Below are 14733 nucleotides of genomic sequence, written 5' to 3'. Positions count from 1 at the left end.
TATTTTCTTAGAATTATATGTTTTAGCTTCTTGTAAGATTTATTAGTGTATTTATGTAAGAGTTGTTCAGAATATCTGCAGTACCTTTAACCCTTCTATTGTTACTAAATAATTCATATATGACTCTGATGCTCCAGTATTTTTGGCATTTTATTAGCTCATGTTCCTTGATAATATTGCAATTCAGGTGTCTCATGTCAGTACACATATCTCCATTCAGTTATCCTAGGTCAATATAGTATGACCAATCTGCAGTCAACACAGAATTGCCTCACAATGGTGAATTTATTTTAGAGGAGGAACCCAATACTTCAACACCTTACTTTATCCCTGAGGTGTTATCCTTTTGAGCTTCCAAGTCCCATCTAGATACCTTGCCTTTTCTTTTCTTTATAGGACTGACATTATATGGGCAAAGCATGCCCCAATCTAAGACTGCCTCAAGTGAAAAAGGGACTTAAGATTAATCAGGGTTCTGCAAGTAGTTGTAGACCTGACTTTGTAAGGTAGAGAGGCTATATAAGGAAGGAAAGTTTAAAGGAGGAAGAGAGTTCCAAAGTATAACTATTCTAGAGAAGGAGGTATGGTTAGTTCTCAAGTGGCTAGTCTTCACTCAGAAACTTTGGGAAGCTTCATCCAGCTGTGTGCTTTGCATCCAAACCTTGGCAGTAGGGACAGATGCAGACATCTCACATGAACAGTGGCTAAAATAATACCTGTAGAAAAAAGAGAGAGCCACAACAGTGCAGTTACAGATAAAGAGGTGATGCCAGGAGAATTGATGAGACAGAAGGCTTTTGATTCCATTCCAATTAATGAAGACAGAGGAAGACCTACCAACATATGTGAGCAGTGCTCCTTACTAGGGCATATAAATTCCCTGTAAATCTGAAATAGCTACTCAAGAAAAATAATTATAGCACAAGCACAACACCCTCTAGCTTCTGAGAAGCAGACTTTTTGATGAAAATCATGTATTTCTAGGATAGGGTAGAGGATACGGTTATGCCCAAAATGTTTATATTTTTAACATGGTTAAATTGTGTATTTTCAAATTGAAGAGAGTGAAACAAATTACTGTGATAAACAGAGAGAGGATATATGTTCAGTATGAGAATGAGTATTAGGAAAAGGGGAGAGCAGATGAGTTTGACATCCGCAAAGTTGAATCATCAACATAAGAGTGAATAGCGTTAGAAGAGATCATGTTTTGAGAGAACAAAGAGTAGGTCATAGAACCTTAAAAAATATTACTGTTCATGGGATAGGAAGGGGGAGCTCTATCAACATCCACTGCATAAAGGAGCAGAGAGAATTAAGAAAACCAAAGGAAGGGAGTTTTAGAAAGCACAAACTTATGCAATGCAAATCATATACCTTGAAGATTTCAAGGGCTTAAGCAAAAGGGTCATCATTAGGGCTAGCACCCCAAAATCATTACTAATCAGAGGGAAATGGGATTCTATTAGCTTAAGAAATTGAGTCAATTACCATAACTATTTATTCTGCTCATAAAATAATTGTAAGGTCTAACCTTCACCTAAAGGTTGCTAGGTATAACTGCTTTAGCCTCAGCATCTACTATTTCAATATCACTTATACCAATATGCCCAGGACACCAGCAAAAGTCCACACCTTATGATCTGAGTGGATTCTTACTATCCAGTCTTGGACATATTGAACTAAGGACTTCATTAAAGCATAGTAATATGGCTGGAAAGGCACTCTGGGGATTGCAATAGGCTGTAAATTTCTTTTTCGGAGCCAGTATATTTAAGTATGACATGAACATCATAAAGTTCAATGAATATGGAATGTTGTTGATAATTTTATAATATTCTTCCTCAGTAACTACAATGAAGCCTATACATCACTTTTTAGCCCTTATGATTACTTTTATTCTATTTATATGAATTGTATCACACTAAGGGAATTCATGTTATATTCCCTTCAAGGATTGATTTTAGGAACCTATGTAGGGAACCAGGTTAAACCTAATTGCATTAACGTTTCAACCAGTCATTGATGATTTTTTTTTTTATTCCTCACAGAAGATAAAAAGATAGAGACTTTAGGATGTTCATCAACTTCAGTTCTATCAGCAAGAAAAACAAGACATATTTAAAGCATAGGCCAGTCATAATGCGGTGCTCGTTGGGGCTTCCCAAGCATTTTTTTTTGTTTTGTTTTATGTAATTCTAAGGTTAGGAAGAATTTGTTTTCGTTTACCATTTAATAAAAATATCCATCTTATAGAAATGTGTTTTTCTCATGCCTGTGTATTGCCTCTCTTAATAGTTCTTAAAGCATTCAAACTGTACTAGAGCCAGGCAAACAATCCATATACTGTATCTTGTATGGTTTGATGGTGTATGTTGAAGTCTAATGGGGTACTGTAGCCTTTTTTTATTGTCTTAGTACAGGATCACTGCATAATTCGATGTAATTTCAGTATGGTAAAGAGCAAATTCTACAGGCTCACTTCATTCATCGAAAATTCACTCATATCGATTTAATTAAAAATATTAATCCCAACCTTCATCTTACTTCCTTTCCTCTGCTTTAACATTTTTATTCATCTATGATACAATATCCCTAAATCTACATTTATATTCCAGACATGTTATGTAGGAAGCTTTTCAGTAGTCTTATTTAGCTGATGATGAGTAATTAAGATGGACCGAGATACCACGGAGCCACTCATGATCACATGAGGTTGAGTCATGGAGTTTCCTTTGTCTGGAGGCCAAAGACTTTGCTTGTGTACACTCTCTCAATACCATTTACATATGCCCATGATACGGTAAAATGTTTTAATTTACATCATTGAGGAATTGATGGTGACTCTGAAACACCCTGTATGGAAAAGATTGCAAGAGACAGAGTTAAATAAAAGTGAAAAGAATGGATATTGTGGTGGCATCCTGGGTCAGGGCAGCCAACCCAAACACGGGACCACAACACGTTCAGCTGACAGAGGCAGGTTAGCTCCCGGCTAATACGTATGTAAGTGTTGATTTCTATTGCTCTTTTTTTCAGTCATATTTAAGGTTGTCTGGTACTGAATCTCCCATCGTATCTTTAGTCACGCAAGAGAACGTATGTTCACGAATTATTAGATATGTCTGAAGGTTGAGAATGGAGAGTTATGACAGATTAGTGAGGGACTTTGGCTTTAGGGGCTAGAGTTCTTCCGCCACCCTAGGAGGACAGACGCTTTATTCATGGATTAAAACCTTAAATCTTACATGAGTTAGGATTTTTAAATGAGGACTCCTGTTGGTAGTAACCTGCTACATTATGGTACTGTAGAGGCGTTCCGCTATGAGGTGTTAACACCGTTCAAGTAAATATAATGATGCAGATTTTGCTTACAAATTTTATTGTATTCATTAGATACTACATTTGCGTTATAGAACAAATTGACTTAATTTTTGAAGAAATAGCACTACTGTTTGACCATTTACCCTAATGAAGCTTATGGAAAAAGATTTTATAGTGTCTCATGGAAACAAATGTGGAATGAGTAGATTTGTTATTTAAGTTAGTGTAGTATGTGGAGAGCAGAAGGAGACAGCAGAGCATGATTTGGAGGTTTATTTTTTTTTAACCTTGTGATTGTAGGTAAGTTGATGGTTGGGAGGGCTATGAAGAAATAGAGGACATTAGGAAAGGTTTTCTAATGATAATTCATATAGGTGTTTTATCCACTTCTGTGTTAGTTAACACTGGATTTATCCAGTTATTTATAGTCCTTAACTCTATTGACTTTTTACCACAGTATAAGTAATTGCTCCGTCACCCTCTTCGACTATTCTGATATCAGTCTGTGAATGAATGTTAGTGGCTCAGGTGCCATATTACCTTAGCATTCTGGCAGTGGGATGTGACTGTGTGGACATTAAACTTGTGAATAAGCATTTTCTGACCATATGCATTCTTAATGGTTGAAGTGGGGGGGGTTAAGCCTTCATGGATATACCTCAGTTTTTAGAGTAGAACTGTATTAACCCCATACCGAGCAAGTACTCATTCAGTTGTTGATAGGGCTATGCCTACTATATTCAGGTAGAAAACATTTTATTGAAGAAATTATAGTATTGCAGGATGAAGCTGCTGCTGTGGGCACTTTTGGTTGGTGTGGCGGCAGGGTCATTTCTTAATTATCCGCCACTGTCAGATGAGTTTATCACAGTACTTCAAAGTGAGGATTCAACATGGAAGGTAACTATCATTTTTTTTTTTTCAAAGTAGACACATAATAGCTTTCGATTGTTCTTCAGTTAAGAATGTGCTTGTAATAAATCTCACACACGTGAAGTACTGATATGAGTAAATTTGCTGGAAATATAAGCAGAAGCTCCAAGCCTTCAACTGTATTTCTAGCTATTTTCAAGGATACAGAAGAATACATACAAAACCAGACTACCACAGCTACGGAAACAAGGAGTACCTGATCTGAGATGATCAATTAACTAATCTTTTCAAATAGGAAAACATACAGAATTGCTTCATAGAGAACAGCCCATCATCTAATGAAAAATCAGGTGTCTGCCCTGCTCCATGTGATGTCTGATATGAGATCTAATTTGACCAAATTGGTAAGTCTATAAATGAGAGGATTCTACAGCATAAATACTCTGTAAGGACAGCCTCAGAATCAAATGTAGTATTCAAACATATTGAAGATTATTCACATCCAGTGAATATCGGGAGTCAAATTTTTTTTACCCTAGTGCGTCACTCATAGAAAGGCTTATTGTTGAATTCTCTCATGTCATTGTTAACAGTACCATAAACATTAATGAAGGAATGTATGAATTAGATATCTTAATGAAAAATTTGCTTAAATGTGGCAGAATTCAGAAAGCATCTGCTGACCTCAAGGCTTTTGCCTGATTGGTCACTTTACCGTTCTGGTCAACATTTCCATGCTTCGCAAGTCACCTGTTCCTTGTTTCCTTACCTGCAGTGAAGTCTGGTCTTTGTATATATTCTCTAGTTCATGTTGCCTTTATCCCTGAAATTTTTTGAAATACAGTTGAAAGCTTAGAGCTTCAGCGTTCATTTTTCCAGTGAGTTTTGCATATTGTCTCTAAGGTAATGTTTATAAATTTGTATTGTGAAGTACTGGCTGCTTTTAAATTGACTGAGCCACCCAAGAAAAGAAATGTATTATCTTTATCTATTGTAATTCCCACAGTGTGCCCGTAGTTCGTCGTAGTGCATCCCATAGTTCATCCTAGTACATCCTTTAGTTCAAGAAATCCAAGGTTGGATTTTAAGAATCCACTGAAAGCATGAGTATAGAATTGTGCTTATGTCTTAGACATGTTAATATCAGAAGTAATGAAATACTGTAACAATTGCTGAGGCTAAAACAGCTAAATCTAGTAACCATATATGACTTATACCAACTGCAATTTTACGGGCAAAATAGGTAATAATGCTAGATGTGAATGGCAAGCTGTATGGGAATGGGAGCCCCGAAGGTTAACAATCTATATAGGATAGAGAAAAGTGTTAAAGTATTGCATCCCTCTTTCAGTAGGACAGTATTGCCATTTTATTTTGTTGATTGAGTTTTGGTCATAATTATGTTGTCCCATGGTTACTGAATAGAGAAGAGAACTGCCCCAGTCTGTGAGTGATGCAGCTACAGTATTACCATAGAACATACAGCAGCATAATGCCAAAATCATAGAAGTCTCAGTCAGATATAAGTTACATAATAACATTGGAAGAAATACGAGAATTAGAGAACTTTTAGACTGGAAGAAATACGAGATTTGAGGACTTTTAGACTGGAAGAAATACGAGATTTGAGGACTTTTAGACTATCTCAAGCTTAAAAACACTGAATAACCATTAGGTTTTAGTGCTTTACAAATTCTGCAAAATGATTCAAACTTAAGATTGACTTTTTTTTTATATTCGATTACCTTCAGTCTTGGGAACCCCACCTAGCTTCTCTAGCCTATTATTCAAAGGGTAAAGGAGCTTGCAGAAGGAGAGGTCAGTGTCTGTAAGAGCAGAGATTGAAATGTTTGATGGTATAATATGTAAGTCTTAGAACTTGATTGCAAAAGAAAGAAAGTAGTTTGATATATTGGATGTGCAATGCCTGAAGACATGTCGCATGTGTAAGGAATGAAAGCTGGCAGGATGTTTGTGTAAGGAATGTAAGCAGGCAGGATGTTTGTGTAAGGAATGAAAATAGATAGGATGTTTGTATAAGGAGTGAAAGTGGGCAGGATGTTTGTATAAGGAATGAATGCATAATTACCTGATTACCTATGATGAGATTTTGCCACATTTGCTGGGCTAGCTCATAGTTCTCACTGCTTTTCTTGTTCATTGAATGATGCTGTCTCTCACCAAACATCTCCCATAATTTTGGTCCAAGGTTCATCAGGGATTGACTTCAGCCATGCATGTAATCATCGTTTGAATATTTTGCGGTCATTGCATGTATGTATCTTGTTTTTTCTGGAATTGTAATAAATAATTTTTGATTCTCTGAGTGGGGTACTTAAATTATCATCTGATTTCTTTTTAGCATGTTTTTAGGAAACACTTTATACTTGATATTTTGTATCTTGTTGAGGTGCTTTCAGATTAAAATTGTAACCCTTTTAGCATACTTTCTGCTGCCATCCATATATTTTCATGTCTCTCACCAAACATCTCCCATAATTTTGGTCCAAGGTTCATCAGGGATTGACTTCAGCCATGCATGTAATCATTGTTTGAATATTTTGCGGTCATTGCATGTATGTATCTTGTTTTTTCTGGAATTGTAATAAATAATTTTTGATTCTCTGAGTGGGGTACTTAAATTATCATCTGATTTCTTTTTAGCATGTTTTTAGGAAACACTTTATACTTGATATTTTGTATCTTGTTGAGGTGCTTTCAGATTAAAATTGTAACCCTTTTAGCATATTTTCTGCTGCCATCCATATATTTTCATGTATCTCTCCATAGAATTCAAGGTCTTTGATTTGTTATGGTACTTCACATGCTTCAGACCATCAGTTTAGCAAGTGGTGTTTCTGTATTCTGTAAAAACTGTGTACTTCTGTTTAATTAGACAATACAACACACTAAAAATGTTTTGCTTTTATCTCCTATTGGGAAGTCCTTATTATCATACCACTCTTTATTTAGCTTGAAATCCAAATAATGAATTCAGTCTCTTCATTTCATAGGAACTCTCAAGTATCTGACTTCTTTTTCTCTTTCTTTCCTTGTAGTTAGGAGTTGGAAGGATGAAGTGAAGGAGGCTTTTGGGGTATCAGGGCCTGAACATTGTGGAGGGTTAGAGGAATGCATTGGATAAATTGTGATGGATTTGTATAATATTTGGGGGTTGGGGCAATATATTCTCATTTGGTTGAATTGATGGTAGGCTATGGGTTTTGTTAGACATTAGATGCTTGGAAAAGCATATTTGTTTCTGATGCTACCTCTTCATGGTGGGAAATGCAGTAGATAAAAAAAGATTTTTTTTAGTAATTTCCATATACTATAAGTCATGTTTTACTGCAAATGTCTTCCTCATGTATTATGATTGTTTAATCAAAAGATATTGTCTTCACTTGTAATGTCATGCGACATTACTGGGCTCTGCCTGCTTGTGCTTATTCTGTGAGTGAAAAGTCATTGTCAGTAAGGTTTTATCATAGGAGTACGATTTCATTGAGGAACTTCTCACTTCAATGGAAGCCATCCTATCCTTTCTGCTTATCGTAGCTCAGCCTTTAAGCTGCATGAGCCCCTAGATAAGGAGTCCTGGGTTATACTATAATAACAAGGTAGAACAATTTTGATTAGACTGTCCTTTTTACTGTTGTGAAAATTGTTTCAACAGCTACAAATTTTTTGGTAAAATATCTTGCTTAAAATAGCTGGTATTTTCTTTAGGAAAATGGTAACTTATTACTTATGCATATAGGGATACCCTGCTCCAGTTTTGTATATGTGTATAAAGAGATATTTCTTGTTACAGGCAGGCCGTAACTTCAACAAGCACCTGTCGATGAGATACATTCATCGTCTAATGGGAGTTCACCCTGACTCTAAACTTTACCTGCCTGAGGTACATCATCATGAAATTCCAGAGGGTTTTGCAATACCAACCGAGTTTGATTCACGTAGTGCATGGCCAATGTGCCCTACCATCAGAGAGATTAGAGACCAAGGTTCCTGTGGATCCTGTTGGGTAAGTGTCTACATAACTGAAATCAATTTCTTTTTTGGGTTTAATATGAGGAAAAAGTAAACAGGAAAGTTGATAATGTGCATTATACTTGAACCAAACCCATTTCTTTTCAGTGTACTTTCTGATATAGTGATAGAAGTGGTAATACCCCAATCACCTGCCATTATTCTTTGTTCAAGAGGTAAAGTTTGGGGTTAGTGAGAGGAAAAGAAGAGAATTAGCTCTTGAACTCTTTAGTGTGTAAGGAAATGTGTTCGAGGTTGTTATGGGTTAGAATGAATGTTGCTGAAAATAGATAGATATCTGTTAGCACTTTGCACCGGGAAGTGAGAGTATAGAAGTAAGGAGTGCCTTTTGGGAGGAGTTGCGTGAATGTCTTGACAATTTGGACATGAGGAAGTGAATATTAGTATGCAAGGGTGGGTGATGTGGCTGTTCAGAGTAAAATCACGAGGCATAGGGTCCATGATGCAAATTAAAGTAGAGAATAGCTTAATGATTTGGGTGCTGAAAGGAGAATGGCAATCATGAATATGTAGTTTAACCCTTTCAAAATATTCCTTTTCACTGTGCAATATGATTAAAGTCCACAGCTGTCAGAAAAAACAGTTTGTACATTCCATTTGGTATGCCTATCTTTTCCCAACCAAGAAATGGTTTCAGAGGACCTTAAGATGCTGGCCACACATGATGGCTGATTGAAAGCACTCCCATAAACATTTGACTCATTCAGCTGATGGCTTTCACCCATTTAGGGTTTTGGTTATCTTCCTCTTCTCTTTACTTTGTTATCACCATTTTTTACTTAATTTATGTATATCAAGATATGCTGTGTTAATTGTGTTCTTTATTATAATGCATTAGACTTTTCTGCTCACTTGTTCACAGTTTCCTACATTAGCAAGTTATTGCCAGGAGCAGATGAAGACAGGTCTCATCTTCTAACATACATTCTTGAGCTGTTTTGTGTAATGCATCAAAACCACAGCCTCTTGTCCATAACCAGGCCCCACAAACGTATCTATGGTTTCCCTTAGCTTCTTCATATACCCTAGTTGTTCAGTCCATTGACATGAATACTGAAAAATATATGATTTTTTTTTGATGTGTTGAAAATTTGGCAACAGAGGGTTGCTTACCATCCTTTTAAATCTGGTGCTTTAGTTTTTCATTTATCTTTTCTTTCTTTGTTTTTGTTTCACTTATTAAAATAATTTATGAATGTTGTATTGTCAATTTATACTGTGGAATTTTTATGAATATTTATGCTGGAATGATGATGTATGATGTTTTTGACATGCTCATGAGTTGATGACATAGTGCTGCTTAGTTTCCTCTTAATTTGAGCTCTTCAATGTTTTTCATGTCCTTTACAATTTATATCTCTCTATAGTGACGCTTGTTCCAACTGGAACTCCCTCAAGGGGGTTGCCACAGTAGTAGTCTCCATTACTAGAGGTCTCCAATGCTGCTATTTGGTCATTAGTGCTTCACTCGTAAAAGGCCACTGGTAGAGGGTAACCACTGACTACTACTACTTTTGCCTAATGTTTCTACCTAATGCTCTTGCCTAAATGCTCCTACCTACTACTACTATCTACTGCTCCTACCATTTTGTCAAAGGGCAGGGCTAGTGCTAAGTGCTCACTGCAGGAAAATCTATAAATACAAAGTGTGACTTAAGTGTTGTCAAGTATGACAGGGAGAGATTGTATGATTGTGGACAATGCCAATAGAATATGTGTGGGTGAGGCAGAAAGAAAAGACAGCTACCTGGGTCAGAGGAGTGCAACTTGACAACCACTGAAGTGCTGGCTTGCTATGCAGTCATCACTAACACTCCCTTTATAATTTATTCATTATTATTAGGGTATTGAGCAAGAAATCTGTTACACAAGAGGAAGTTTTGCTATCCTGCAGGCGTCTCCCATTGATAACTTATTTTGTTTCCTTTTTCTTCTCACTCCACATCATACATTGATTTTAAGTAATGTTAATGCCAAAGATGGAAACTTTAAGGTTTTACTTGATGGGGAAATAGTAAAAAGGGACAGTTTACCATCCTCATATAGTAAAAAGGGACAGTTTACCATCCTCATATATTTTACTGGGGATTTGATGCTCCTCAGGAATGCAGCTGGAAATTACAACCAAAGGGATTAGAAAAGGGTCAATGCATAAAGTGAAGAAAGATGGCCAAGGGTCAGTAGGCAGTAGTGGATTATATGGTAATGGACAAGTGTACAAAGTAGAGATTGTTAAATGAAAACATGCAGAGAGGGGCAGCAATTGGAATTTTGCGTTATTTCTTGGTGGAGGTGGTGTGAAAGATGGTGGTAGGTTTGGCTCAAAAGGGTATGGCAAGTGTATAGCAGTGGTGAAAGTTAGCCTGCTTGAAGAGATACCCAGAGAGATTAAATGAAAATTTTCTTTGCTCAAGAGGAGACGAAGGTAAATGGCAAAGGAACAAAATACATTGCCAACCTCAACAAAGCCAAGCATGATAAACAACTCTGAAACAATTCATAACATCCTTCATTGCTCCACTTTACTGTCCCTTGTGCGTGCCTCATACTCTCTTGTTGCCAGTAAACCTTATTACAGAGAATTTATAATCACCTTATTTCTTCCATGTTTAAAGATATTACTGTAAAGATGGTTAGTGGAACATCCATGCTAACTAGCTGCAGTGATTGTAGATTCTTTTAGTGCTGGGGTTAGCTGTATAGCATATATTGATTTTTGTGGTTGTTACTTTTAACAGTATTCAAAGTTTATTCTGAAAATATAGTGAATTAGATTTTTTTGTGTATATGAAATGTAATTATGAATTGTAACTATTTAATTGCAATAAACAACAAACAAGTATGAAAAAATAAATTTGTGATGCAAAATTTGGTCCAAGTTTATGTGTATTTTTCATAAATGTCTTACCCAAGTAGCCGGCTTTTCTTTCTACAATCTCTTCCTGTCCCACATAACACTTGGCAACTTTTTACCCATACAGCTCATTCTTCGTAACTCCAGATTTTCTTGCTTTGAGCACCATGTGCTAGCCCCGCCTTTTGGCAAAATGGTAGGAGCAGTAGATAGAAGTGATAGGTAGGAAAACCTGGGCAGGAGCATTGGGTAAACATTAGGCAGTAGTAGGTAGAAACACTACGTAGCAGCATTAGGTAGTAGTAGTCACTAGGAACATAAGGTTGGAGCATCTGCAGACACTATGCTAGAGTTATCCTCAGCCAGTGGCCTGTTGGAGGTGAGGCACAAAATGCTAAGAATTGGCACTGGAGTTCACTAGTTATGGAGTTCCGTGAGGGAACAGGCTTCCGAGATATAGATTGAGATTATTTTTTTTTATTACTTCCTTTTTATGACTTGCTTTTGTTGATAGATGATTCCTTTACACTGTTACATACAACAGATAGAGTGTTGTCATATCTCAACTACATGTAAATACTCTGTAGGTGATTTCATCTTCAGAGATGTATTATTTAGAGTTTAATTTTGTCGTAGGCCTTTACACTCCAAAGGCGTCCATATTATCTTGCTATTGGACATGACACAGCGTTTAGCTGCTGGAGCCTCAGGAAAGAGGTGCTGGGTAACACTACTTTTTCATAAAAAGTGTTTCGCTTTTTTTTCAAGTGTTTGTCGTTCTTGACAGCATGGTAATGCTAAGAATATATAGAATGGCTTATTTGCTCACATTCACTCTTTGTCATGTGTAATATTCTAAAACCATATCCCCCTGTCCACAACCAGGCCTTACTGGCCTTTCCATGGTTTCCCCAGAACATTTCGGATATCCTGGTTCTGCCCATTTACAGCAACATCCTCTGTATACCACACCATTCCAATTTACTGTATCTGTGGCTTGCTTGATAACCTTCTGTTGCCAAGGGACCTTTATACAGAGAATTTACAGTTGCCTTGTTTTCCCATGTTTTTAAGATGAAAGTTTCTTGATGGCTAAAACATCCATCTCAGCTAGCTGCAGTGATTGTATATTCTTTTATTGCCGGTGGATAGCATTACAGCATATACTGACTTATGGTTACTTTTAAGAAAAAAAATAGTGAATATCTTAAGTTCTTTCAGAAAGTAAATTCGCCCTAAATTTTAGGTATGATCATATGAGAAATATATGTATGAACTCATGATTTGTAATCTCCTTTTCTCTTTTAGGCCTTTGGAGCTGTGGAGGTGATGAGTGACAGGGTGTGCATTCATAGTAAGGGTAAAGAAAATTTCCACTTCTCTTCAGAAGACCTTGTGTCTTGCTGTCACAGTTGTGGATTTGGGTGTAATGGTGGCTTCCCAGGATCAGCTTTCAAGTATTGGGTGAACATTGGTATTGTGTCTGGTGGCGCCTATAACAGCAGCCAAGGATGCCAACCATACGAGATACCTCCATGTGAGCACCACATAAAAGGGCCTCGACCAAAGTGCTCAGAGGGTGGTATCACTCCTAAATGCGCAAGGACCTGTGAAGCTAGCTACAAGGTGGATTATAATGATGATCTGCACCATGGTAGGAAGGCCTACAGCATTCGTAGTGATGAAGACCAAATTAAATATGAGATTATGACCAATGGACCTGTGGAAGGAGCTTTTACTGTTTATGTAGATTTCCTTCATTATAAGTCTGGAGTTTACAAGCACCGTCATGGTCTGCCTCTTGGAGGTCATGCCATCCGTGTACTGGGCTGGGGAGAGGAAGATGGCACTCCGTACTGGCTTTGTGCTAACTCCTGGAACTCAGACTGGGGTGATGGTGGTCTCTTCAAGATCCTTAGAGGGTCTGATGAATGTGGCATTGAAAGTGAGATCACAACAGGTTTGCCAGAAACATCAGAATGAGTGTTTTACTGAGCATAGTTTCCATAATCTCATTGAATACATTGGTTTTAATTGTTTTTAGTATCTAGCTTGACTTTAGTTCACTTTTTGTAACCATTGTAAAATACTATGTTCTTTTGGTAGTGGACTTGAATCAGTTTGGCAGAGAGTGCAATTACAACAGGTTTGCTAAAAACATCAAAGCGAATGTTTCAATGAGCATAGTTTCCCTAATCTCATTTAATATGTTGGTTTAAATTTTTAGTAGTATCCATCTTGACCCGAGTTAACTTTTTATAACTAGTTAAACACTGATGTTCAGTAGGTAGTGGGCTTGATTGAGAAATACATAAATCATTGTAGTCAGTAGAAACCTCACTGACGAGGCAAATAGTTACTGTATCATTTAGTTTGTCTCAAAGAATACTGACATATTGCTACGTTAATTTTACATCCCAAAAGATTAAAGTGATAAGATAACTTTTATAAGTATTTGGATAAGTTTCTTTCATATCATTGTCAGATATATGGTGATACTTGTGAGTGTGTTACAAGTGTACAGTACTTTTACAATTTAATATAATTCCCTTAGAAAAAGATATTCTTTGACAAATCTCACATCCTTTCTGTATGACAGTAATTTTGGTATTTGCCTAAGTACAGATGATAATTGTAGTTATGGTTAAATTATATAAGAAAGGGTACTGTTAGACTAACAAAGAGTGCAAGTATGTTTTTTTGGCAAGTAAAACAACCTACACTTATTTTGGTCCGAAAAAAGCAAAATTTCCTACTTTCAAAAGTTGACCTCGGATTATGAGTGATAGCAGCCTAATACTGTCAGAACTTAGATAAAATCTTAGGAATGTTTTATGATGCCAAATTGACAAGAAAATATGAATTTAGTTGATCCACCAAAATGCCTGTCAAAGTACTGCATATGGATGTAACAAGTTGGTTTTTAATCTTTCTTTTCTTTCATACTCCATCATTTCCCATTTTTTATGAAGTAGTGCCTGGAGCAGATGTAGAAAAGGCCTATTCTACCCACATTCACATTCTAGCTGTCATCTGTAATGTCATCTGAACATGCACACTTTTCATCCTTGTGCATGTTCAGGCCCAAACTACTCAAAATATTTTTCACTCCATCATCTTTAATTTGGTCTCCCCTAACTCCTTTTCCCCCTTCACTTCTGATCTCACTCTTTCTCTCTGTATGTCCACTCCATTTTAGCTCACCCTCATCAGCTTTCTCAACCTCACTCTTCCTATTGCTTAATACCTCTCTTACCCACACATGATCGAACCACATACTGTCCTGAAACATTTCATTAACTCACTCATTCTCCTCCACATAGAACTTCGGGTAGCTTTCCTCCTACACCATATATATATATATGGTGAAAAAAAGGGCAAATGAGAGTTGGGGTGAGAGAGTATCATTAAATTTTAGGGAGAATAAAAAGATGTTCTGGAAGGAGGTAAATAAAGTGCGTAAGACAAGGGAGCAAATGGGAACTTCAGTGAAGGGCGCAAATGGGGAGGTGATAACAAGTAGTGGTGATGTGAGAAGGAGATGGAGTGAGTATTTTGAAGGTTTGTTGAATGTGTTTGATGATAGAGTGGCAGATATAGGGTGTTTTGGTCGAGGTGGTGTGCAAAGT

The 14733-nt window shown here is 36.8% G+C and overlaps 1 protein-coding gene across 2 annotated transcripts; it reads left to right on the top strand.

The window, feature by feature from the left end:
• Positions 1-2712: 2712 nt before the first annotated feature.
• Positions 2713-13663, top strand: CtsB (Cathepsin B). Of its 2 annotated transcripts, none has more exons than XM_071665988.1 (4): positions 2713-3006; positions 4099-4224; positions 8012-8224; positions 12413-13663. In XM_071665988.1, exons 2-4 carry the CDS (start codon positions 4108-4110, stop codon positions 13085-13087), a joined length of 1005 nt encoding a protein of 334 aa, XP_071522089.1. In that variant the 5' UTR covers positions 2713-3006; positions 4099-4107; the 3' UTR covers positions 13088-13663. The 2 variants fall into 2 exon arrangements, with proteins under 2 accessions (XP_071522089.1, XP_071522090.1); XM_071665989.1 differs by having other exon boundaries at positions 2933-3006; positions 4107-4224.
• The last annotated feature ends 1070 nt before the right edge of the window (positions 13664-14733 follow it).

Source organism: Panulirus ornatus, chromosome 10 (genome assembly GCF_036320965.1).
Source record: "Panulirus ornatus isolate Po-2019 chromosome 10, ASM3632096v1, whole genome shotgun sequence".
Classification (NCBI taxonomy): domain Eukaryota; kingdom Metazoa; phylum Arthropoda; class Malacostraca; order Decapoda; family Palinuridae; genus Panulirus; species Panulirus ornatus.
This window is presented reverse-complemented; position numbering and strand designations above follow the sequence as displayed.